This window comes from Lithobates pipiens, unplaced genomic scaffold, assembly GCF_037356315.1.
Source record: "Lithobates pipiens isolate NorthernLeopardFrog02 unplaced genomic scaffold, aLitPip1_a1.2 Scaffold_1, whole genome shotgun sequence".
NCBI classification, from domain to species: Eukaryota; Metazoa; Chordata; class Amphibia; order Anura; family Ranidae; genus Lithobates; species Lithobates pipiens.
In genome coordinates this window covers 134484643-134512494 of record NW_027507685.1, presented here as the reverse complement: position 1 = coordinate 134512494, position 27852 = coordinate 134484643, and the positions used below count along the sequence as shown (strand labels likewise).

Below are 27852 nucleotides of genomic sequence, written 5' to 3'. Positions count from 1 at the left end.
CTGTTGTCTCCTAACAACTAAAACTATTTAACACTTATAAAATGGAAGTGTGATACTACAATATTGTACATGATGCAATTTGGTTTTGGGCAGCAAATTCAAACACGAGTTATCAAAACTGTTGACCCATGTGCAGCTTCACAGTCTGCCCATCCTACACAAATTTTATGCCCGCCCCTGAGGTTTAGGCAGAAGACACTTACTTGCACTGTAGGGGACAATGACAGTTTAACTCATCATGAGCAAATTTGAATTCATACAACTTTACACAGTCACCTGCAATAAAGCAGTAAAGAATGGTTATAGATAGTTAATGTAGACCAATCAGCAACTATATGATGTCCTTTTACCAATATAATGAAAGGCCACTTCCTCTCCCACTTGTACCTTGCCCACCCTCCCCTTCTCCTTGTTCACATGAATGTGTTCAAGGTCACTTAAGCCAGACATAGAAGGTTCCAACCTTGGCTGGTTCAGCAGGGACTGGCTGAGATTTGAACCATGCATGGCCATCCTGATTGTATCCAACTTGATCGATCGATCAAGTTGGGTACAAACAGCATGTCAGATTTTTTGGATAGAGTAAGGGAGGGTTGTAACCCATGTCAGTTTTTTTATTTGCCATTTGTGTCTCATTATATCTAAAACAAAGTGCAGCACCTAAAAACTTGATAAGTGCTGCACTTTGTTTTGTAATATATTGATTAGGTTGGTATCTGTTGACCTGTGCCAGCAGCCGTCTTCAATAACTTTTTTTAACTGTTCATGTCTAGTGTGGATTTACACTGTTTATGCTATTTGTGTACCATTGCAGAGATTTGTCTTCACTTCTTGTCCCATAGTCAAAACTGGAAGTGAGAAGAAATCCCCCCCCCCCAAAGTGTGGGATTCCTGGGGTGTTACCAGGATCACCAGAACTAGTGTCCCCATTGGAATATTTCCCCTCTTTTCCTGTTTTGATGCCAACTCAAAATTTGGGATTTTCTTTTTCTTTCTCTTTCAATGATAATAGTAAAACAGGACAAATTGAGAGGGTGGATCTCCTAAACAGAGACACACAGATCAATCTAAAATAGAAAGTTTTTTTTTTTTTTATTTTTTTTTTTAGTTGGCTCAGAAAAGGGTACATTACATATTAGGAAGTGTAATGTAGACAGGTGTATACAAAGTTAGTATAAGGCAAGATCTCAGAAGATACTGTACATTGTATATAATGATCAAATACAATAATATCGGTAACAGAAGTTTCTCAAACTGAGTATAAAAAGGAGCCTGAGAGCAGGGTTTGCATTGTTGGATCTGTTAAAAGGTGTGAGTATGGGGATTACAGAGGAATCAGTAGACGCTGTAAAATAATTAATCCACAGGTTAATGAAACTCTTGGTGTATGGACTCTATATTCGAATTGTATTTCTCAGAATATAAATCAAACAGCAAACTTGCTTCAATAGACTTTTCTAATATTTAATTTCCATGATAACAATCATACAATAAAGCTGGTAGCCAGGTGATGGAGACTATAATAAAGATCTTCTTCATTTATCCGTGCCTAGGGTGGTACTATAACTGAATCCATCCCTGTTCACATCAGTAGCAAAAGAGCCAAGTGTACTAGACACAAGGTCTGCCAGATGAAAGTGAGGACCAGTTAAAAGGTCAGATAATTCAACAATAATGACACAGAGGGATGTGATACATCACCAGATAGGATGTAAAGGACACAAAAACACTGCAAAACACAAACAATACATATCTCCCAACTGTCCCAGATTCGCTGGGACCGTCCCAGGATTTTATGTAAATCCTGCTGTCCCAGCGAATCAAGTCTGAGACCCAGAGTGGAGCCCAGTTCGGGAACAACTTCAGGCATTTGTTTCCAGTGACTTGTCTGGTGGGGGCACGCTAGCATGGGCATTAGTTGCCTCTGCCCTGCAGCTTGTGCAGGGTGTATGGTGTACCACACACCACGATACAGTGTCTGTATTGCCGCTGACATTTCCCCACCAGCTAGCTGTCATTACTGTGACAGGCAGCCAGCGGGGAGATGTCAGCTGCAATACAGAGACCGGATCGCAGTGTGTGGTATTACATGCACAGTGGATCTCCCTGGCTTCTCCTGCACCCTTCTACTCCCTCAGGTCTCCATGTACCTTCTTTCCACCCTTTTGTCAGCTGCATCTGGCCACAGTGCTGCCTCAGAGCCACAGTGCTGTACCCTGTACATACAGCCTGTCCCTATCACACCTAGCCATTGTCACTGCTCCCTTAAATTTAAGCACTACGCTACCTACTGGTTTGTTCACTTGGTTGTCAGTCAAGATACCATTGTAGGTCCAGTTCACTACTGGTTTATTCACTTGGTTGCCAGTCAAGCCCTGATGAAGGGGGCACGTAGACCCCGAAACATGGTGGCTATTTCTTGATCTGTACCCTGACCTTTATTGGAATAAAGTTGTATCTGGACCTCTTAGCAATGGCGTGGTACTTAAATTTCAATCCTTCTTACATTACACTACAAGCCAAAGAGACTGTGGAGATCCTCTGGGGTGTAGAAGCCACCTGCCCAGGAACCAGTTTATTTACACCAACATTAATACCTTAAGATATCAATAACAGCAAAATAAACCTACGGGTCCAGCGCTATCTTTCCACTTTCCTAAAACTTCCCGGGGAGCGGTCAGCAAGCAGAGTTTCCGAGGGTGGCTTGGCTGATCGCAGGCAGACACGCCCCACTTTCTGCACACACAAAGAACAGAGGATGGGAAGTCAGGTGTCAATGTGTGCTGCCTGTACGGGGATCTATAGAGAGCTGAGACCCTTGTGAGACACTATGAATGCATGCTGACTGCCCTGCTACCCCTGGATGGGGTCTGCTGATGGTAAGCAACCTGCTGATCTATGCGTTTCCAGCAGAGACAGTGTGGGGGAAAGGGGGAGGGTGCATGCCACTTGCACCCAGGGGTGTCCCTTTCTCTGATGGATCCCTGCTGTGCTGTTGGGTCATGGAAGTCCTTGCAGACTGGGCACAGCATGGAGGAGGTTGTGCATCATCTGCTGAAGCGGGATCCGGAGGAGGAAACAGGTGCTGGACCTGGTCTTTTCCTCCTCCCAGCCCAAGCTCTGCTGCTCCAGGGCTGACTCCTTACCCTCCAGTGCCCCCTGTAGTAGCCCCAGCAGCAATGCCAGTATCCCAGAGCCCAGCTTCATGCCTCTGGGATCACCTCACACCCTACAACCGGAGCAAAAATAAAGTCCCCCCAGCAAATATCTGACCCCCCCACCCTGCCTTGTAGCACACTAGCACAAGTCCTCTCTTCTCCCAAAGCAGCGCCCCCCCCCCCCCAGATTTCTGTCATCCACTCTACACCACATTCTAATACAAGTTCTCTACCTCCCAAGGGTTTTGTTTAACTATGCCTTTAAGCCCCTCCCTCTGTAAAGTTTGACCACACCCATTTTTTGCCTTGCTTCGTGCTACCTCCCTCAAGTGTCCCTTATTCTCAAGCTTGAAAGTTGGGAGGTATGACAATATAATATATACGCAATTTTACAGAGGAGACTCACGGATTACGTTGTTGCTGAGATTGCACTTAGGAACCCCCAGATCTTTGGGACAGGCAAATTCCCAGTGACTGCAGCCACAGTATTCAATGATATTTATCTGCGCACATGTCCGTTTACAGGCCTGTGGGAGGAAACACAGACAGTTTAGCTGTAAGAAAAGTAATCACAGGAGCTGCCACTGGTGACTGTTGTCCTCAATCTTGCTTTACTACAGAGGTGCTCAATCTGTGGCCCACAGAGCTCTCTGATGTGGCCCGCAAACCTCAAACCAGGGAAGTGCATGCCCATGCCCAGGCTAGAATGGAGGATCAGAAAGCCCAGATTGCGATCAATGGGACAAAAAAAGGCTCCTACGATGTGCCCACGTGCTATGGCGACGTCACTCCAAATGATCGGGGAATCAGCTGGAGTGCCATTCTGTTCTGAGCATGCGTGGGCACTTTTCCACAGAGGGCACAAATTGATAGAACACCGGCAGCAGAGGAAGCAGGTGGCTGTGGCGGGAGAAGAAGCCTCATAGTCAATGCTTCCTCCGTAGGACCTGTTATTGTCCCAGGTGGAGTGTTACCAAGCAGGACCTTTCTAGCAGCCTAGTGAGTGATGCCAGCAGAAGCTGGAAGAGGAAAAGGTAAATGTATTACACATCACATACACTGCAATCTTGTATTGGCATAATAGCACTCATAAAAGGGTTATTCGGATGCTTTCACAATGATCTGCCGGTGCAGTGCTGTGCATTTGTGGCTTTCCTGCGGGCTAGCCACAATGAGCCATAAACTTCTGTATCTATATCCTGCAAGTTAGGTGCGCTTTCTGAAAGCACACCAAAATTCCTGGATGTATCTGAATCTCCAAATCACAATAGTAATGAATTTCAACTAATCTGAAATTAAATTATACCAAAAACAACCACTTCATTTCAATTCATTTGTTTAATTTGGGTGACATGATGCAATAATTCAGGCCTTATGTAAATGTTTAACCTCTTCCTGACCAGCGGCCGCAGTTGTACTGTTGCAGGTTGGCTCCCCTTGGGTGAACCCAGATAGCTGTACATCGGTTCGCCTTTTGACCACTAGGGGTCCAGGCGCACCTGCGGAGGTGCGGGCACTCGCCAGCAGCATGACGCCGGAGCCAATGCGCGTGCCCCACAGTTGTGATGACCGCCAAGCACCCGCGGTTGCTCCACAAAGACAGAACGGAGATCTGTCAATGTAAACAGACAGATCTCCGTGCTGTCAGGGGTGAGGAGAGCAATCTGTTCATACCAAGTATGAACAACTAATTAATCTCCTCACCCAGTCAGCCTCCTCCCCCCACAGTTAGAATAACTCCGTAGGGAACACAGTTAACCCCTTGATCACCCCCTAGTGTTAACCCCTTCCCTGCCAGTGACATTTACACAGTAATCAGTGAATTTTTATAGCACTGATCGCTGTATAAATACAAATGGTCCCAAAAATGTGTCAAAAGTGTCCGATCTGTCCGCGCCCTAGTAAATTCCGATAAAAATCGCTGATCACTGCCATTACTAGTAAAAAAAGAAAAAAAAAAAAAAGAAAGAATAATACAAATGGCATAAATCTTTCTCCTATTTTGTAGATGTTATAACTTTTGCGCAAACCAATCAATATACGCTTATTTTGACTTTTTTTATTACCAAAAATATGTAGAAGAATACATATCAGCCTAATAAAAATTAGCTTTTTTTAAAAAAAAATTGGGGATATTCATTATAGAAAAAAAGTACAAAATATGTTTTTTCAAAATTGTTACACTTTTTTGTTTATAGCGCAAAAAATAAAAAAACACAGAGATGATCAAATACCACCAAAAGACAGCTCTATTTGTGGGAAAAAAAGAACGTCAATTTCGTACGTCCATGCAATCGTCAGTTAAAATGACGCAGTGCCGTATCGCAAAAAAAAAATGGCCTGGTCATTGAGCAGCACAATCTTCCGGGGGTGAAGTGGTTAAAGCATGCAAAATAAGGTAATGAGCAGCATTAAATGCATCATTTACAAATGATCAATGGTTACAGGCATGTGTATTTGCCCATAAGTGTGCAATTAGCACTCGATTACAGGAAACTTCTTTTAAACTTTTGACGAATTGGTATAATACGCCAATTAAACTGCATAAGTGGTTCCCCGCCGTTCCAGACTTATGTTGGCGCTGTAACCAAGCTAAGGGCACCTTACAACATATATGGTGGGAATGCGACCTAATTCGACCATATTGGGCCCAAGTGATTAGCATTATACAACAAATAACCGATACACGGATCCCCCTAGACGCTAAATGTTGTCTATTACACATTACTAACCTTTCCATGAGAAAATATAAAAAATCGCTGATCAGATTCCTACTTACGGCCGCAAAGGCGGTGGTACAGAGATATTGGAGAAACACTACGACCCCCTCAATCACGGAATGGCTGGGAGAGATAAGATATCTTCACAAAATGGAAGAGATTAGGGCCATAGCTCACGAAAGCACAGACAAGTACATGGTTACCTGGCGACCTTGGGTCGTGTTTATTTACTCCTCTGCATATGCCTCCCTGACACGAGCCTGAGGAGGAGGTGTCGCTGAGTATCTGGGCTGACAATGCCCGTTTTTTTTTTCCTTAGGGACAACCGCATCTTTCCCCTTTCTTTCTTTTTCTTTTTCCAAGGTGCCAGCCTTGAGACAGGCTGTCACCTCTTTTCTATCTTCTTTTGCCACATTTGGCTCTTGGATTATAAGTAGTAGGGTGTAGCCTGATTGGCATAAAGTTACAATGCAGATATATCGGGACAGGCTTTTACAATACTTTATTGTTTATGTTTAGGTCCTATTGATGCACTAGGAATGGCAATGTACCTATCCTTTTTATTAAGAGGTTTTTTTCTATATTTGGAGGGGCTCCCTAGCTTAATGGGATCTTTGTCAATCCGCTTATACGCAACCAAGATGCCTAATAGTATGAGTCTGTAACACTGTTGCTACCCTATTGTTCACTCAGGCAGTTGCATCTGCGATCATTATGCTCTGTTATGATGTATTGTAACTGGCTATTTCTTTAATAAACTTTAACTGTTAAAAAAAACAAAAAACGAAATAAGGTAATGACATAACAAATGATCCATTCGCTTTTATTCTAGGGAACACAGTGTGAATATTCTAATAAATCTTTTTGTATGTGGGGTTGAGAGACCATTCGATTAATTTGTATGTGCGTGACCCAACAAACAAAGTCAGTTGGGAATAATTCAGAATATTTTCATTATATATAAATGACTAATCTCCCAAAATAAAGAATTAACATGTTAAAACGAAAATATAGCCAATCTTCCAAAATAACAAAAGAATAACAGAGCTTCCAAAAATAGAAATTTATTCGGCACAACGAATGTATACTCTCCTAAAATAACAAATCGTTACGAAAATGAATCATTCTAACAAAACGATTATGATAAAACGAAATGATTTACTTAATGACTGAAAACTAAAACATTTTTTTGTCATGCACCTTTCTAATACAAACTTCATGAATTGTTTTAGCTATCTAAAATGGCACGAGAAATCTCATTCGGAGTTCTGGGGAGCATCCCAATCCTGTGAATCTAGGGGCATCCAAATATTGATATGCATACTAGTCTTAAATTGTTAATTAGCCCAGAACCCTGCATTCACTATATCTGGTCTCCCACAGTACACAGAACATGGAAATGCAATTATTTTAGTAAATATAAATGGCTAAATACCTTTTCTCATCAGCAGTATATAGAAGTCTTGTGAAATCTATCAGTGTCCGGCCAAGCACTGGTTAAAGCTTGTAGGATGCGTTTTCATTCTCCTCTGACTGTCCTATGAGGCTGCATGACCCCTGACTTTCTGTCGGGACAGTACTGATTGGCCCTGTGCTTATCGCATGCACCCTCTCAAGAAAAAAAAAAAAAAACTCTATAGCATACACACCAAACTGAGCATGTGCAAAGTGCCTCACAGGGCTCTGTTATTTTAGCAGATAGATAGGGGACAGTTAAAGGGGAGGATCAGAGAAGGCAGGATCAACCAGCCTTTTTACACGAGGTAGAGGATAACCAATTCCTCAGTGAGTATAACAAGCGTGCTTTACTGCATATACAGACTGATTTTATACAGTTGTGGGTTTAGTAACACTTTAAGGGAAAGGCAGCAACTATGAGTGAAAGAGCATGAAAACCTTACTTTTTTCACAGATCAATAACCAGCAAAACTTCCAAAAACCACTAGGTGTAAATAAAACACAGAAAGCATGCTTTCTCCAACAGCAAATGCTACCTTTTACTATACTAATCACACCAGGGGGCAGAGATTGTACAAAGGAGTGTTGCCATTTAGCAATGGTTGGAGTAGTGTGATCTTAAAGCGGGGTTCCACCCTAAAGTGGAACTTCCGCTGATCGGAACCCTCCCCCCCTCCGGTGTCACAATTGGCACCTTACAGGGGGGAGGGGGGTGGAGATACCTGTCAAAGACAGGTATTTACACCCACTTCCGGGCATAGACTCCCGTGGGAGTCTATGTCATTTCCTGTCCTGCCGCGCTGTCTGCTGGGACACACACTGGTCCCAGTGACAGCGTGGACAAATCCTATTGCGCTGCGCAACTCGCGCATGCGCAGTAGGGAACCGGGAAGTGAAGCCGATTCGCTTCACTTCCTGATTCCCTCACCTAGAATGGTGACGGCAGCAGCCGAGAGCCGAGCGATCGATCGGCCTCGGTTGCCGGCATCGCTGGAACCCGGGACAGGTGAGTGTCCATTTATTAAAAGTCAGCAGCTGTAGTATTTATAGCTGCTGGCTTTTAATATTTTTTTTTTTTTTTAGGTGGAATCCCTCTTTAATCTTAACCTTAAAGAAATAATGGTACTTTGGTAGAATCCACAAACATGCTTTTATTAAATGGAACCAAGCATAAAACCCACACAGAGGGCCAACACGTTTTATGATTAAGGCCTAACAGACGAAATGAGTTGGCCCTCTGTGTGGATTTTATGCTTGGTTACAATTAATAAAAGCTATCCGTTTGTGGATTCTACCAAAGTGCCAGCATTCCTTCAAGATTCAGATTCTACAGGGCTTACAGTGACCGATGGCTTGAACACCAACTAATATACTCAACATGATTAAAGCGGGAGTCCGCCGGGACTCCGTGTTTTTTTTTTTTTTTTAAAGTCAGCAGCTACAAATACTGCAGCTGCTGACATTTAAAATAGTGACACTTACCTGTCCAGTGCGCCTGCGATGTCGGCACCCGAAGCCGATCTCTCGATCGTCTCTCGGGTGCTGCCTCCGCCATCTTGGGTATGGGAATCAGGAAGTGGAGCCTTTCGGCTTCATTTCCCAGTTCCCTACTGCGCAATAAGGATGGACCCGCTGCCTCTGGGATCTGTGTGTTTCCCAGCAGGCAGCGGGGGACTTTCGGAAAGGGGCGTAATCTACGCCCCTTTCCGCAGAGAGCTATGCCGGAAGTGGGTGCAGATACCTGTACTGTACAGGTACCTGCACCCCCCTCCCCCCTGAAAGGTGCCAATTGTGGCGCCGGAGGGGGGAGGGTTCCGATGAGCGGAAGGTCCACTTTAGGGTGGACCTCCGCTTTAAGGAGAGGAGGTAGTAGCTCTGTGTGTCTTGTATTTACAGCTCCAGTCCTAAACATATTTATAGACATATAACCCAACATTATGCAAGTGTGAGCTTTCTCTTTTGGTATTCATTAGCTCTGTTCAGTCAGAGATTAGGGTGTTCATCATTAAACTCACCTCTCGTGTGTACCCAGCGCCGTAAACATCTTTATAGAAATTTTTGATGCCATCCCCTTCTGTGCATTGGCTTGCATATGGTGATTTTAATCTGTTGATGTGAACCTGTAAAATATTATTCAAAATCTTAACCAAGGTATGGGTTTATTATGTACATATGATAATTATTCCTCTTTGGTCAATTTTCTGTTAGGTTTTATAACTTTGTGGGTTTTTTTTTTACAGTTTGTATAAAAGCTACAGATATTTAATATAGGGTCTCCCCTTGACATTGGTGTCACAGAACATTATAGGTTTTTTAAAGCATGAATATAGCGGAAGCTGTTTGCCCTCAGACTGTATCACTCTAATAAAACAGACAATACCAATAAAGAAAGATTTTGATTGAAACTCATATGCCCAAATATTAAACCCAGTCACCATGATCAATGCTCAAATCCATCACTTGTACAGATTGAGCTGTGTGTGACCACCCAAAGCTCAATTGATTTTATTGTGCAGAAGTTCAATGCAACAAACAGAGCACACAATTTTTTTAAAGCGTACCAAGACAATTAGACAGGATCAAATTGTTGACTGTTTATTGTAATACTGATTACATTTTTAGCAATGCATGTTTTGTTTTTCTGCCTATTAAAAACTTTTTACTTTTTTACTGTAGTTCATTTTAATTAAAATAATGTACTATATTTATTTATATTCATATTCAATGAATTACAGAGACATAATATTAAATGATAATTTTCCATCTGGAATAGAAAAGTGATTGTTTTGTTAGTACAGTACCTCACAACAGTGAGTACACTCTTCACATTTTTGTAAATATTTTATTATACCTTTTCATGTGACAACACTGAAGAAATTATACTTTGCTACAATGTGAGTGTATGTACAGCTTGTATAACAGTGAAAATGTGCTGTCCCCTTAAAATAACTCAGCACACAGCCATTAATGTCTAAACTGCTGGCAACAAAAGTGAGCATACTCCTAAGTGGAAATGTCCAAATTGGGCCCAATTACCCATTTTCCCTCCCCGATGTCATGTGACTCATTACGGTTATAAGGTCTCAGGTGTGAATGGGGAGCAGGTGTGTTACATTTGGTGTTATCTCACTCTCTCATACTGGTCACTGGAAGTTCAACATAACACCTCATGGCAAATAACTCTCTGAGGATCTGAAAAAAAATATTGTTGCTTTACATAAAGATAGCCTAGGCTGTAAGATGATTGTCAAGACCCTGAAACGGAGCTGCAGCATGGTGGCCAAGTCCATACAGCAGTTTAATAGGACAGGTTCCACTCAGAACAGGCTATGTCATGGTCAACCAAAGAAGTTGAGTGCACGTGCTCAGCGTCATATCCAGAGGTTGTGTTTGGAAAACTAGATGTATGAGTGCTGCCAGCAAGCGTGTGTGGCGGCAACCAGGTGAAGAGTACAAAGAAAAGTGTGTCTTGTCTACCCATCAAGCATGGTAGTGGGAGTGTTATGGTCTGGGGCTACACAAGTGCTGCCGGCACTGGGAAGCTAAAGTTCATTGAGAGAACCATGAATGCCAACATGTACTTTGACATATTAAAGCAGAGCATGATCCCCTCCCTTCTGTGACAGGGCAGCAGGTGCAGTATTCCAACATGATAATGACCCCAAACACACCTCCAAGATGACCTCTGCCTTTCTAAAGAAGCTGAGGGTAAAGGTGATGGATTGGTCAAGCATGTCTCCAGACCTAAACCCTGTTGAGAATCTGTGGGGCATCTTCAAACGGAAGGTGAAGGGAGCACAAGGTCTCTAACATCCACCTGCTTCATGATGTCTTCATGGAGGAGTGGAAGAGGACACCAGTGGCAACCTGTGGTGAACTCCATGCCCAAGAGGGTTAAGGCAGTGCTGGAAAATAATGGCGGCCACACAAAATAATGACACCTTGGGCCCGATTTGGACATTTTCCCTTAGGGGTGTGCTTACTTTTGTTGCCAGCGGTTTAGACATTAATGGCTCTTTGTTGAATTATTTTGAGGGGACAGCAAATTTACACTGTTATACAAGCTGTACACTCACTACTTTACATTGTAGCAAAGTGTAATTTCTTCAGTGTTGTCAGATGATAATAAAATATTTACAAAAATATGAGGGGTGTACTCACTTTTGTGAGATACTGTATATAGACAATCTGTGACTTATGTAATCAATGACAATGATTAAATGTTAGTAAATGACTACATTTTGGCATATTGTTAGCTGACTCTATTAAAGAAGAACTAAAAACGGCAAAACTTTTTTTAAACCGGGATTCCACCCTAAAGTGGAACCTCCGCTGATCGGATCCCTCCCCCCCTCCGGTGTCACAATTGACACCTTTCAGGGGGGAGGGGGGTGGAGATACCTGTCAAAGACAGGTATTTTCACCCACTTCCGGGCATAGACTCCCGTGGGAGTCTACGCCATTTCCTGCCCTGCCGCGCTGTCTGCTGGGACACACACGGGTCCCAGTGACAGCGCGGAGATTTCCTATTGCGCGGCGCGGCTCGCGCATGCGCAGTAGGGAACCGGGAAGTGAAGCCGATTCGCTTCACTTCCCGATTCCCTCACCCAGAATGGCGGCGGCAGCAGCCGAGAGCCGAGTGATCGATCGGCCTCGGCTGCCGGCATCGCTGGAACCCGGGACAGGTGAGTGTCCATTTATTAAAAAAGTCAGCAGCTGTAGTATTTATAGCTGCTGGCTTTTAATATTTTTTTTTTTGGTGGAATCCCTCTTTAAATTAAAATTTTGGATAATGTAGGGAAGGTTATAATCCTTGTCAGTTTTTTTTTTTGCCATCTTTGTCTCCTTGGGGAGATTTACCTTTACTTCTTATCCCAGAATCAAAACAAGAAGTCAGAGAAAATCCCTTCAAAGTGAGGAAATCCCAGGGTGTCACCATAACTAGGGTTTCCATTGGAATATTTCTCCTCTATTACTGTTCTGGTCTTAACCCAAAGTTTGTGATTTTCTTTTATTTTCACTTTTGGTGAACCTCGCTAAAGGACAGGTGTTTTAATCTCTCCACTCTATTCAGTTAGTTAGTTTACTTTGATAGAGAAAATTGAATACAGTCCGTGATACTTTTTTAATTTGCACTAACACTCAATTTCAGGACAAGCTTTTGGGATATGTCCCCTTCTTCAAGGTCCAAGCAGTACACAGCAGTCCAAGTTATACTTTGATAATAGAATGTGTCACTTGTCTGGGGCTCCATCTAGCTGTAAAAAAGTAGAACACCACATAAACGATTTCCCATGGCATTGTCTTATCTGACGGCAAGGGCCAAGCCATGGCTTAAATGTTTTTTCAACCCCAGTGAGTTCTGAATATTATATTATATTATATATATATATATATATATATATATATATATATATATATATATATATATATATATATATACACACACACACACACACATATACACATATATATATATATATATATACATACATATACATACATACATACATACATACATATACACACACACACACACACACACACTCACTCACCAGCCACTTTATTAGGTACACCTGTTCAATTGCTTGGTAACACAAATTGATTCATGTCAGCCATCTTTGGCCTTGAAGGTTTTCATTAGACTGGACGAGGTTAGAGATTCTGCTCTCCTATTTACTGTATACTGTGTCGATTATGTCATCGGCACATGCACTTTGAAGGAGCGGCCGGAGTCAGCAGCCCTGGAAAGAGGACAGGCGAAGATGGAGGCAGCCTCTAGCAGGGAGGTAAGTGTCATATATTGTGCTAGTATGCAAAGCATACTAACACACTATGCCTTTACTTCGCAGTAAAGAAAAAAATAACTGTTTACTTCCTCTTTAATCCCCTCGGAGCCTCACATGTAGGTTAGGGGCCGGGCGCATGGATTAGGGGGGCGGCCCCCTTAATGGAGCGGCCGCCACTGTTGAGATGGTAGTGTCAGAATTTGCCATAAGCGACATGAAAGCATGGATCCATCCTGCCTTGTGTTAATGGTTCAGGCTGGTGGTGGTGTACTGGTGTGGGGGATATTTTCTTGGCACACTTTGGGCCCCTTAGTACCAATTGAGCATTGTTTAAATGCCATGGCCTACCTGAGTATTGTTGCTGACCCTGTCCATCCCTTTATGACTACAGTGTACCCATCTTCTTGATGGCTCCTTCCAGCAGGATAATGCACCATGTCACAATATTTGTACTTCAGCTGTGTGTTTTAGATGCCTGTCTGCAGTTTGGCATGAAAACAATTATCCATGTAGAAGACACTGAAGTATGGTAAGTTACCTTCATCATGCCAATATCAGTCTCAGCTCCTGGTGGCACATTTACGCCCTCATCCTCAGGGAACGGCATTTGCGTTTGATCGTGGATGAGAAGGCGAATTCCGGCAGCGTGTGTCATGTCTCTTACGTATTCAATCTGTTGAATGAACAGCTCGAGGTGCAATCCTGTCCAGAGCACAGCAATATGCACAACATTTAGATGCAGCTATGCAAGGTCTAGGTACTCAGCACACATAGGTGACTGGCAGTAAATTTGCAGATTGAAGCAAACATGGATTAAGGTAAAAATAACAAGCTACCTTTAAAGTGTATTTCCACTTTTGCAGCCAAATTGGAATGTGTTAGCAGATCTCATTATCAGTTGTAAACTACACACAGCAAGAAGATATCTTTGGGACTCTGCCAACATAGGTCATCCAGTGTTATACACATGTGGGTGAGGGAGCAGCTCACTTGCATGTGGCCATCACATGCAGCCAGACCCCAACCCAGAGAATTACAGGTTGCCAGGCTGTTCAAAGCAGGGATTCTCAACCTCAGTCCTCAAGTATCCTCAACAGGCCATGTTTTGGAAATTTCCGTTAGATAAAATAGCTGTCCAAAATAACAAACCATTGACTCCGATTTAAAGCACCTGTGAAAGATAAAGGAAAACCTGAAAAAATGGCCTGTTGGGAGTACTTGAGGACGGAGTTTGAGAACCACTGGTGTAAAGGACACAGTGGGGTGGGCTGTACAGTCAGTACAGCCCACCCCACCATATACTTTGCACAGATGGGGGCCAGAGGCCTACGCTTCCCATACACCTGTCCCTATACTACTGGCATATTTTTAGGTTGTAAATGACTAACAAAAAGATGAATGATGTATGCTAATTGTGTGCAGGAATATTAACATACATAGTAACATAGTCAGGTTGAAAAAAGAGAAATCCATCTAGTGCAGCCTTTCCCAACCTTTTCAACACAGAGGAACCCTTGAAATAGCTCTCCGGTCTCGGGGAACCCCTGCTAAGAATGAGAAATCTACAATTCATGATACAATAGTGTGATGGTCAGTGGGAAGAATGGTCCTTACACTTGTGGTCATTGGGAAGAATTACCTCCTTACAGATAGCTAAAAATATCAATGCTGTCTGTGGGAACTTATCTGAGAGGCAGAAATTGCCCAATGCTGAAAGAACCCCTAGCAACCTGTGGAGGAACCCTAGGGAACCCTGGTTGAGAATCACTGATCTAGTGCAACCAAAAAAATATATAAAAATAAAAATCATACAATCCTATACCCACAGTTGATCCATAGGAAGGTGAAAAACCCCAGCAGAGCCTGATCCAATTTGCTACAGCAGGGGAAAAAAATCATTCCTGATCCCAGAGAGGCAATCGGATTTTCCCCGGATCAACTTTACCTATAAATGTTAGTACCCAGTTATAATATGTACATTTAGGAAAGAATTCAGGCCTTTTTTAACCACTTGCCGACCGCCGCACGACGATATACGTCGACAGAATGGCACATGGGCGTATATATACGTCCCTGCCTTCCCGCGGGGGGGGGGCCCGATCGGGTACCCCCCCCCCCCCGGTGCCTGCGGCGGTCGGTATTCGTTCGGGAGCGATCCGGGATGAGGGGGCGGCCATTCATTCATGGCCACCCCCTCGCGATCCCTCCCGACAAATGGAAATGCTCCGTGACATCACTTCCTCTCCTGTAATGTAAACACAGGCAGAGGAAGTGATGTAATCTCTCCTCCGTGTCGGTATTTTTCGTTCCGGCACCGAGGAGAGAGGATCGGTGAGTTACACCAACACGACACTACACAGTAGAACATGCCAGGCACACTCACACCCCCCCTTCACCCCCCGATCACCCCCCCAATTACCCCTGCCCCCCCAGTCACAGTGACACCAATTGCATTTTTTTTTTTTTGCATTGGTGTCATTTGTGACTGTAATAACTGTTAGGGCAGTTAGGGTTAGCCCCCTTTAGTTCTAATGTAGCCCCCTAACCCCCCCAATAAAGGTTTAACCCCGTGATCACCCCCCGTCGCCAGTGTCACTAAGGCTGGGTTCACATTGCAGCGGTTTATGAGAATGGATGTGATTCGCACCGCACTGCAGTGCAAATCACATCCGATCTCTGTGCGATTCGAGTTCAGCCATACAGATAGTATGGCTGAATTTGCGTCACACCCGCCGCAAACTCGCACGGGACCCTTTTTTTGGTCCGCAGCAGAATCGGATCACATGGGTGTTCACACCATGCGATCCGAGTTTGCAGATCGCACTGCAATATGCGAACTGATCTGGGGGTGTCATTAACATTTCACTGACACTCCCAGCAGTTCGCATAGGGCAGTGTGAACTGCCGCCGGGAGGCATGCGATGCGGAAACCCGCCGCGGATTCGTGGCGTTCCCACATCGCTCCAGTGTGAACCCAGCCTAATAAGCGATCGTTTTTCTGATCGCTGTATTAGTGTCACAGGTGACGCTAGTTAGGCAGGTAGGTATTTAGATTCGCCGCAGCTTTTTATAGCGCCAGGGACCCCCATATACTACCGCATAAAGCCCCCTGATTGCCCCCTAGTTAACCCTTTCACCAGTGATCACCATATAACTGTTACAGGTGACGCTGGTTGGTTAGTTATTTTTTTATAGTTTCAGGGCACCCGCCATTTATTACCTAGTCTCACTAGTGTACCCCTAAATTTAGGGGTGTCTACTTTCCAAAATGGGGTCATTTGGGGGGGGTTTGTGCCATCTTGGCATTTTATGGCCTTCAAAACTGTAACGCCCTTAGAAAGCCTGAAGGCGGTGCTTGGTTTTCGGGGCCCCGTACGCGGCTAGGCTCCCAAAAAGTCCAACATATGTGGTATCCCCGTACTCAGGAGAAGCAGCAGAATTTATTTTGGGGTGTCATTTCACATATGCCCATGGCATGCGTGAGCAATATATAATTTAGTGACAACTTTGTGAAAAAATAAATAAATAAAAGTTTGTAATTTTCCCGCAACTTGTGGCAAAATATAAAATATTCCACGGACTCAACATGCCTCTCAGCAAATAGCTTGGGGTGTCTACTTTCTAAAATGGGGTCATTTGTGGGGGTTTTGTGCCATCTTGGCATTTTATGGCCTTCAAAACTGTAATAGGTAGTGAGAAGTGAAATCAAAAATTTACGCCCTTAGAAAGCCTGAAGGCGGTGCTTGGTTTTCGGGGCCCCGTACGCGGCTAGGCTCACAAAAAGTCCCACATATGTGGTATCCCCGTACTCAGGAGAAGCAGCAGAATTTATTTTGGGGTGTCATTTCACATATGCCCATAGCATGTGTGAGCAATATATCATTTAGTGACAACTTTGTGTAAAAAAAAAAATAATTTTTTTTTTTGTCATTATTCAATCGCTTGAGGCAAAAAAATAAAATATTCAATGGGCTCAACATGCCTCTTATCAATTTCCTTAGGGGGTCTACTTTCCAAAATGGGGTCATTTGGGGGGGTTTTGTACTGCCCTGCCATTTTAGCACCTCAAGAAATGAGATAGGCAGTCATAAACTAAAAGCTGCGTAAATTCCAGAAAACGTACCTTAGTTTGTAGATGTGACAACTTTTGCGCAAACCAATAAATATACAGTTATTTACTTTTTTTTTACCAAAGACATGTGGCTGAATACATTTTGGCCTAAATGTATGACTAAAATTGAGTTTATTGGATTTTTCTAATAACAAAAAGTAGAAAATATAATTTTTTTTCAAAATTTGCGGTCTTTTTACGTTTATATCGCAAAAAATAAAAATCGCAGAGTCAGTCAAATACCTTTAAAATAAATCTCTATTTGTGGGAAAAAAAGGACGCAAATTTTGTTTGGGTACAATATTGCATGACCGCGCAATTACCAGTTAAAGCAGCGCAGTGCCAAATTGTAAAAAGACCTCTGGTCATTGACCAGCAAAATGGTCCGGTCTGAAAGTGGTTAAACAATCTACTGAGCTGGCCAGAACCACCTCTGGTGGGAGTCTATTCCACATTTTCACAGCTCTTACTATGAAGAAACCTTTCTGTATTTGGAGATGAAATTTATTTTCCTCTAGACGTAAAGAGTGCCCTCTTGTCCTCTGTGATGACCTTAAAATGAATAACAACACCAAGTTCACTATACAGATCCCTTATATATTTGTGCATGTTGATCATACCACCCTCAATCTCCTCTTCTCAAAAGGGAATAAATTCAGTTCCTCAAATCTTTCCTCATAGCTGAGCTCCTCCATGCCTCTCATCAGTTTGGTTGCCCTTCTCTGCACTTTCTCCAGTTCCCCGATATCCTTTTTGAGAACTGGTGCCCAAAACTGAACTGCATATTCCAGATGAGGGGGCAAAACGATATCTCTCTCTCTGGAGTCCATACCTCTCTTAATACAAGAAAGGACTTTGCTCGCTTTGGAAACCGCAGCTTGGCAATGCATGCTGTTATTGAGCTTATGATCTACCAAAACCCCCAGATCCTTCTCCACTATGGATCTCCCCAGTTGTACCCGTCCTAGTATGTATGATGCATACTCTTATCCTCCAAGTGCATAACTTTACATTTATCAACATTAAACCTCATTTGCCACATGGTTGCCCAATTAGACCATTGAGGTCAGGTTGTAAATTGGAGACATCCTGTAAGGACGTTATTCCACTGCATAGCTAAGTGTCATCTGCAAAGACTGAAATTGTACTTTTAATTTACATTTCATAATATAAAATATTGTAATGTTTTTTGTCTTATTTTAATTTTTTAACTTACTACTACACCACCCCTTTCAGCACTTTCTTAGTAGAAGTGGCAGGACTTTAAATGTGAGGACCAGGAAAATTAAGTTTAAAATGTTATTCCATTAACTGGTGACCGCCTCTTTCCTGACAGCTTCAATACATTATACTCGTTCTAGTACTGTACAATGTTCACATCTTTCCTGCTACCTCTCCCTGAAACAGTATATGTTAAGATCAATGACAGCAGGGAGGTCACCAGGAGGCACCATTCAAATTTTGCTATGGGGCTCCTTGAACTGTAGTTATACTGTACAGTCATACGTGCCCTGGTCTCCATCAGGTACCCTCCCTGTTATAAAAGGAACCTGTTGCTTTGCCCTGAGTGAGCAATTTCACTTTAATTAAACAAAAGCTAACTGAAGACATTATTCAGTTGGGCTGTAAATCACATTAAAAAGGGACTTCATTTGTGCATAAAATCACATAAAAAGGATTCAAACAAAATCTTACCATACATAAAGCCAGCTTTGGTTATGTTCAGTGGCTTGTTGCTGACAGAATTCCCTTTGAAATCTGTGGGCTTCTGGGAATTGAATGTGTAGCAGTTTCCAAATTTATAGTTAATGAAACCAGAGAAGTAACTGCAAAATAAGGATGACCAACAATATTAAACGACATGTACATCTCTTCTTTCTTTAATATAGTCAAGATAAAAAAAAAGCAAATAAATATGTAAGCCAGGTAAATATGAAATAAATGCGCATTAACATTTTGTAGTTTATTATGCAGCCAGCAGGTGGAGCTTTAGGATCCATACACATTTTCCATATTCTCCTTAGCTCCTTTGTTGTAAACCCATTTTTGATTACAGAGATCAATAGCTTACGATGAAGTTTACACACAAGTCATTGAGTCAGAGCAATGGCTCCTCCCTTGTTAGATGATTCATTGAGATTGTACCTGGCAGGGAGTTATTTTTACTGTGCAGTCTGATTAGTAAGACAAATGATGTATAAATAGATACACTATATTACCAAAATTATTGGGACACCTGCCTTTACATGCACATGAACATGAACATGGCATCCCAGTCTTAGTCTGTAGGGTTCAATAATGAGTTGTCCCACCCTTTGCAGCTATAAACAGTTTTAACTCTTCTGGGAAGGCTATCCAGAATGTTTATGAGTGTGTCTAAGGGAATGTTTGGCCATTCATCCAGAAGCGCATTTGCGAGGGCAGGCACTGATGTTGGACGAGAAGGCCTGGCTCGCGGTCTTTTATTGATCCCAAAGGTGTTCTCTCGGGTTGAGGCCAGGACTCTGTGCATGTCAGTCAAGTTCCTCCACCCCAAACTTGCTAATCTATGTCTTTTAGGACCTTGCATTGTGCACTGGTCCAAATCATTTGGGGGAGGGGTGATTATGGTGTGGGTTTTTTCAGGGGTTGGGCTTGGCCCCTTAGTTCCAGTAAAGGGAACTCTTAATGTGCCAGCATACGACATAAGACATTTTGGACAATTTCATGCTCCCAACTTTGTGGGAACAGTTTGGAGCTGGTCCCTTTTCTGTCCCAACATGACTGCGCACCAGTGCACAAAGCAAGGTCCATAAAGACATGGATGAGTGAGTTTGGGGTGGAGGAACTTGACTAGCCAGTAGAGTTCTGACCTTAACCCGATAGAACAACTTGGGATGAGGTGGCAACCCTAGGATGGCGAAAAGAGGGAGAGATGAGGGCGCTCTGGTGAGGCTGGGTATCTGGTCCTTAGTAGCAGTGGAGAGATGGCACTGAAGGCAGCACTTTGTAGAGAAGGAACAGCTCTGGAGGGTCATAAAGGAAAGAGAAAGGCTCCTCTAAGAGTAGTAGTTAAAAGATTTATTACAGGCATAATGGGATTAAAAACATCCTTGTAAAAAGAAAGGGGCCTCTAAGTGCAGTGGTTAAAAGATCTAATACAGGCACAATGGTATTAAGAACACTTACAAGAGAGTAAGAGGTCATAGGCATATAATAATTAGTCCTCATGTCGATCGCTTTAATTCTTGTCTGTCTGGGGGAGAGAGAGCCATCCTGCATCTGTCAGAGTCCCTGGTGACGTAGATTAGTGAGAAGGTAAGGACGCAATGAGGTGGCCTGGGTTCTGGAACCAAGCTGGAATGCACAAGGCCGATGTAACATCAGGTGAACGTGTGCACAGCTCCTTCGTCAGGCCTATGCCCATACTTGCTGGTGGGCTCTCTCTCGACCCCAGACAGACGAGGATTACACTGATCTGCATGAAGACTATTTATTATATGCCTATGAGCTCTTACTCTCTTGTAAGTATTCTTAATACCATTGTGCCTGTATTAGATCTTTTAACCACTGCACTTAGAGGCACCTTTCTTTTTACAAGGATGGCCCCTATCTGTTCCACCATGACTGCGCACCAGTGCACAAAGCAAGTTTCATTAAGACATGGATGAGTGTGTTTGGGGTGGAGGAACTTGACTCGCCTGCACAGTTGAGTCCTGACCTCAACCGATAGAACACCTTTGGGATGAATTAGAGTGGAGACTCTGAGCCAGGTGTTCTCGTCCACATCACTGCCTGACTTCACAAAATGTGCTTCTGGAAGAATGGAGAAACATTCCCATAAACTCACTCCTAAACCTTGTGGACAGCCTTCCCAGAAGAGTTGAAGCTGTTATAGCTGCAAAGGGTGGGCCAACTTAATATTGAACCCTACGGACCAAGACTGGGATGCCGTTAAAGTTCATGTGTGTACAAAGGCAGGTGTCCCAATATTTTTGACAATATAGTGTATATAAAATCAGTTACAAAACCATTGAGTATCACCATCTTGACAATCTGGTCACATACTTAGAGAAGGCAGCCAACACATCACAGCTACCTCAGCCCTCTCTATGACAGTCATGTCTCTGTCAGCATGGAGGTAGAGTAGTTAGAAATCAAAATGCGGTCTTAGCTGTTATCCTTTAGACTTTTCTCCCTGCATATTTTGGAGAAGGAAAGAATGTGTGTAATACAACTGATGTAGCAGATTGTTAGGCTGTGTTGACCCTAGCAGGTTTTAGTAGGTTAATGCAGCGGCTTCCTAACCTGCCAAAACTGTTAGGTTCAAGCACTGCTTTTTGTTAGGCAGTACACTACTATGCACAATAATGCTATACAGTACTTTGGGATACCATCAAGAATGCATGACACTGCGGGACTCCAATGGACCGATGGAATTTCTGGCAGACTAGGTCTGATGGAATCAGTCAGTCTGACAATCCGATCGTGTGTGGGCTAATCCGATAGTTTTTCATAAAAAGAAAAAAACAGAGGGACCTAGAAATAGAACATATTTCAAATCTGTCCGACGGACTAAATTCCTATCAGGAAAACCGTTTGTATGCTGGTCCGACGGACCAAATTAGACGTAAAGGAAGCCATTGGCTACTGGCTATTGAACTTCCTTTTTTAGTCCAGTCTTACGTCATCACGTTCAAAAGGAACGGACTTTCGAACGGACTTAGTCCGTTCGTGTGTGGGCAAGTCCGTTCATTTGGAAGGTCCACTGGAACTCCGCCGAAAAGTCAGTCGAGAAGACAGTCAACCTAGTCTGCCAGAAAGTCCGGTCGTGGGTACGCGGCATTAGATGTACAGAATATGTAGCCAAGTAGTAATTGATCTGAAGGTTATTGCATCACACACGCCAGCTCTGTTAACTGTTACACAATGAGATGCTTGGAGAATCTTCTTTGAACTTAATCCCTCTATTTCTAGTGAAAGCCACCAACACGACATAATTATGCTGTAAATTGGGCGTGCATAGCTAGTTCTAGTAACTTCTAGCACCAGAAGCAGATGCGCAGAAAGGACATTGCAAACTTATCAAAGCAGAATATTAAACCACAGAGACATACACTGAAGCTAAAAGCTTTTAAAAGTTGCTGGGTGGTAAGGTGGGGCTTGGGAGAGGTCGCATTCCTCTGCTGGCATGTTCTCCTAGGTTTAGGGACCTGCTAGCAGACAATGCGATTATCTTTAAATCTGAATATTTAATCTCACATTTTTGTAGTTGTACAGGCTTGAAGGATTTCTATTTGCCGCCTTTTTTTTTAACTTGTTTACTTTTTCAACAATGGCTCTATAGCTGAAAGTTAAGGTGGTAGGCCTCCAAGGTCTGAGTTTTGGGGTGTCTATTGCTTGACCTTGTGCTTTTAAAGCATGCAATCCCCCCAGATCCTGAATGTGTATACCAGTAACAAGAGATGTTAAAGGGTTTCAACAACACTGCACAGGGAACGTAAGTGTTGATTATTGGAGCATATCAGACTGCTGGAGATCTGGCCTGCTGTGCCCTGTGAGGGAGCACCAGTCTGGTTCTCCAACATTCTGCACTAGAACTAGAACATTAAGAAAAAAATGGTAAAGGTTTTACCTTTTAACCACTTCCCACCCGGCCAATGCACATATACGGCCGGGTGGGAGCCGCCTACTCCTGATATGACGTTCAGGAACGTCATTCAGGAGTAGCGGGATCGCGCCCGCGCAGCGGCGCGATCCCGATGCGCCCGTGTCACCCGGACACGGCGCATCTCAGATCGGCAGGAGGGCTCTGTGATTGGCCCTCCTGATCACATGACGGCCGTGTCCAATCACGGCCGTCATGTGATGTAAACAAACAGCCGGTTGCTAGGCAATCGGCTCCTCCTCTCCTCACACAGAAGTCATCGCTGAGGAGAGGAGAGCAGATCGCTGCAGCCGGCTGCTGATCAGTGAGTATGAGCTGCTTTTTACAGCTTTTTACTCACTGATCACCAGTCTAGTGTACACAGTAAACACACCACACAGTAAACACATCACACAGTATAAACACAATGTCCCCACACATGTCCCCAAAACATACATGTCCCCAAATAATAAAAACACATGTCCCTAATAATAAAAACATGTCCCCCACATATGTCCCACTAAAATCACATGTCCCAATGATTATCTGCACACATATGTACGTGATCACCTGCACACATATGTACATGATCATTTGCGTACATATGTCCGTGATCACACAAACCAATTATTATACACTTAACGGATTTTTTTTTACCAAAAACATGTAGCAGAATACATTTTGGCTTAAATTTATGACAAAATTGGATTTTATTGGATTTTTATTGAAGTAGAAAAAAGAAAATATTGTTTTTTTTTTCCAAATTTCCGCTTTTTTGCGCTTATATCGCAAAAAATAAAAAACGGAGTCGTGAATAAATACCACCAAAATAAAGCTCTATTTGTGCGAACAAAATGATAAAAATTTCATTTGGGTACAGTGTAGCATGACCGCGCAATTGTCACTGAAAGCGCTAGAGCGCTGAAAGCTGAAAATTGGGCTGGGAAGGAAGGGGGCGAAAGTGCCCTGTATTGAAGTGGTTAAGCAGCCTGACTGCATCCAAACAATTAAAAACATAAAAATTGGGCTCCTTTGTGCATATGAAGTAGACAATCAAGGATAATGGAAGGTCCCTTCTAGTGAAAGCCCCACCTTCCCACAAGAATGCATTCCAGTTTATAGACAGGGGTACATTCTTTTGGAATTTTGAACACTCAGTTTTCAAGTAAAAGTAAAACCTTTACCATTTTTTCTTAATGTTCTAGTGCTAGTGCAGAATGTTGGAGAACCAGACTGGTGCTCCCTCACAGGGCACAGCAGGCCAGATCTCCAGCAGTCTGATATGCTCCAATAATCAACACTTACGTTCCCTGTGCAGTGTTGTTGAAACCCTTTAACATCTCTTGTTACTGGTATACACATTCAGGATCTGGGGGGATTGCATGCCTTAAAAGCACAAGGAGGGTGGTGTTGTGGTTGGGACAGTGACTGACTTTTCACACTGGGGCGGCGCGCTTGGAGAACATTAGGAAAAGTCCTGCAAGCAACATCTTTGGGGCAGTTTGGGTGCGCTGTAGTTAGCACTGCCAAAACGCCCTGCCCATTGAAATGAATGAGCAGGGCTTCCAAAGCGCCTGAAAAGTGATTCGGAAGCGCTGCAACACAGGCACTTTTAAACCCTTCTTTGGGGTTAAAAGAGCCCTGCTAGCGGCCTAAAAGCACCACTTAAACAGCGCTAAAGTGTCGCTAAAATGAGTGGTGCTTTAGCACTAACGCGGTCGCGGCCCTAGTGTAAAAGGAGTCTTACAGCCAAGGAAGCTCTCATCTTGGTCTCTGTTTGTTCTGTCTTTGCCATGGTACTGAACATGTTATCCGCTATAAAAAAAAACAGCCATTTGATGGCTTAACAGTAAGCACACTAGTAACTGTAACAGGCATGCCTTAAATTGTGTTGGGAAACAATTAAATCAGTGTGCTTAATTCCACTTAAGGCTGAGTTCACGCTGATGTGAATTGGATGCGCATCCAATTCTCATGACAGGAGAGTGTGACCGTCTCTAAATAGAGCCGATTCACACATTTCTGGGGCGGCCGCAGAGCACATTGCACAGGAGTCCTGAATGTCTTTGGTTCAGTTTCAGGTCTGAATTCAAAATTGGCCCAATTCGTCCCTGAAATGGAGAACAGGGACGCACTGGACCCCGGTGTGAGCCGCGTCTGCACACATTGTGAACTCAGCCTAAAGAGCAGCTTCAAGCTCCTTCAGAAGAAAATGTAACAACTACACATACAGGACTTTTAATATTATGGCACTTACCTATCAGGAGTCCAGTGTTGTTCTCACTGGAGCCAATTTTTCAATCGGCTATTGGGTACTGCCTCCACCATCTTGACTAAGGGAGACCAGCAGTGAAGCCTTGTGGCTTCACAACTGGTTTCCTACTGCACATGCGCAAACAGTGCTGTGCCTTGTTAACCACTAGCCGACCAGCTCACGCAGATAAACTGCTGCAGCACAGCTCTCCTGCGTGAGCCGACGTACCTATACGTCAGTCCATGCAAGGAGGATACCAGGCACTCTTCTGCTGGCAACCTGAGACCACAGGAGGAAAGGCAGAATGGGGAACTGCCTATGTAAACAAGGCAATTCTCCGTTCTGCCAGATGACATGTCAAAAATCTTCTGAACCTACGGGAGTCAACAATGGACTCTACTTCATTCTCCTCATGGTTTTCAACATGTACAGGGTGAGGACATGGCACCGAGGTGGTAAAGCGGTTGCCAAGGTTTTAATAAGGAGACAAGAAATACATTTGAGATATGCATATTAGAAGGAAGGTCTAATGCGTAAGCCACTGGGATAATCCTGCGAAGAATACAGAAAGGCCCAATAAACTGAGGTGTGAACTTCAGTGAGGGAACACAAAGTCGGAGGTTGCGAAATGACAGCCATACCCTGTCCCCAACCTGGTAGGAAAGTGCAGGCAGATGTCTGTGGTCAGCATGGAGTCTGTACCTATCATTAGTATGCCGCAAAGCCTCCTTGACTTGTGCCTAAGTGCAATGAAGACCACGGAGATGCTCCTCTAACGCAGGAATACTCTGCGGAACAAATGAGTCAGGCAACAACATGGAAGGTTGGAAACCATAGTTCGCCATAAACAGGGACAATTGGGAAGCAGAATTCAAGGCACTATTATGAGCCAACTCCACCCACGTAAGAGGTCTGACCAGTTGTTATGATGGTCAGAAATATAGCAACGTAGGAATTGCTCCAAGGACTGATTGGCTCGTTCTGCAGCCCCATTATCCCAGGCACACATGATCGGAATTTTGGTCGTAAAAAGCTCTGATGGTTTTCCCGATGGGATTTCGCTCAAGCCGTCTTGCATACACACGGTCACACCAAATTCCAACCGTCAAGAACGTGGTGACGTACAACATGTACGACGGGATTAGAAAAAGGAAGTTCAATACCCAGTAGCCAATAGCTTCCATCTCCTAGTTGAATCTGAGCATTTGTGAGTTTTTGCGTGTCGGAATTGCATACACACAATCGGAATTTCCGATAGAAAGTTTTTCCGTCTGAAAAATTGAGATCATGCTCTCAAATTTTTGCTGGCGGGAATTCGGCCAGCTAAATTCCAATGGAGCATACACACGGTCAAATTTTACGATGAAAAGCTCTCATCGGTCTTTTGCTGGCCGAAATTACGATCGTCTGTATGTGGCATTAGACTGCATTTGATACGCAGAGGAGAGTGCAAGCTGAATTCCCAACTATGCACAAAAAGCTTACTAGAACACACAGGGACACAAACCGACTACCCCTGTCCGAGACAATCACCTTGGGTAGCACATGTAAGGGAAAGATCTCCCGAGCATCTTCTTAAGTGAAATACAATGAGACATTTTTGAGAACTGGTAAACCCCCATACGGATAACGGTGTTGCCCAGAGAGTTGGGTAACTCCACAATGAAATCCATAGACAGGTGGGTCCAGGGCCACTCTCCAATGGGGATTGGGTTATAGGAGGCCCCCAGGAAGGTGGCGTGGAGTCCTACCCTGAGCACACGTGGAACAAGCAGCTACGAAGGCGGTTACATCAGCATGTAGACTAGGGCACCAAAACTGTTGGGAAATGGTCCAAAAGAGTTGATTCTTCCCAGGGTGGCCAGCAGCCCTAGGAGAATGGTAAGTCTTGAGCATGGAAGTACGGAGACTCTCTGGGACAAAGCAGCGGTCACAAGGTTTCTCAGGAGGAGCATATACCTGAGCAGCAAGAATTTTGTAACCCAAAAGGTGAAATGAGACTGGTGAGAAACTGTAGCCAGAATACGTTCACACGGAATCACAGGAACCGGAACCAACTCTATCTTGGAAGTGGAGGAAAATTTTTGTGACAGCCCTTAGAGGAACCGGAACCAACTCCATCATGGAAGTGGAGGAAAATTTTTGTGACAGCCCTTACATTCTTAGTACTGGTTAAGAATGAGACAATGTAATTGAAACTTCACAAGAAAAGAGCCAATTGCACCCTTCTGGGAGACAGGCGTTTAACCTCAGACAAGAATGTGAGATTCTTATGGTCAGAAAGAATGAGAACCAGCATAGTGGTACCCAAGAGAGGTTTTAATTCCTTCAGAGCTGAAATGATCGCTAACAGCTCTCTGTCACCAATCAAGAAAACGCTGCAGAGGACGTAAACCCACGGGTCGGGGTTACTGTGAGACTGCAGAAAGTTTCTTTGGGTCCATCGAAAAACCAGCAGATTGGTCTCTCTTAGCTTCTGAAGCACATGACAGACATCTGTGTGGTGGCTCTCCAGGGACTTGTCAAGATAAACCACCACACATAACTGCAACAAATCTCGAAGGACATTGTTAATAAATTCCTGGAAAATTGCCTGGAGCGTTACAAAGGCCAAAAGGCATTAAGAGGTACTCATAATGGCCTGTTCTGGTATTAAACCCAGTTTTCCACTCGTTGCCCTCTTTAATCCTCACAAGATTGTATGCCCCTCTCAAATCAAGCTTTGTGAAAACCGTT

General features: G+C 43.6%; 1 protein-coding gene across 1 annotated transcript in view; it reads right to left on the bottom strand.

Annotated features, from left to right (window-relative positions):
- The window catches only part of LOC143975159 (epithelial sodium channel subunit gamma-like), a 66849-nt gene that overhangs the window by 20685 nt on the left and 18312 nt on the right, over window positions 1-27852 (bottom strand). Inside the window, exons 3-7 of the mRNA XM_077477227.1 lie at window positions 18932-19062; window positions 13664-13827; window positions 9352-9456; window positions 3565-3685; window positions 204-276 (exon numbers count right to left, since the gene is read on the bottom strand). Coding sequence (XP_077333353.1) covers window positions 204-276; window positions 3565-3685; window positions 9352-9456; window positions 13664-13827; window positions 18932-19062 — 594 coding nt within the window. The remainder of the gene's footprint in view (window positions 1-203; window positions 277-3564; window positions 3686-9351; window positions 9457-13663; window positions 13828-18931; window positions 19063-27852) is intronic.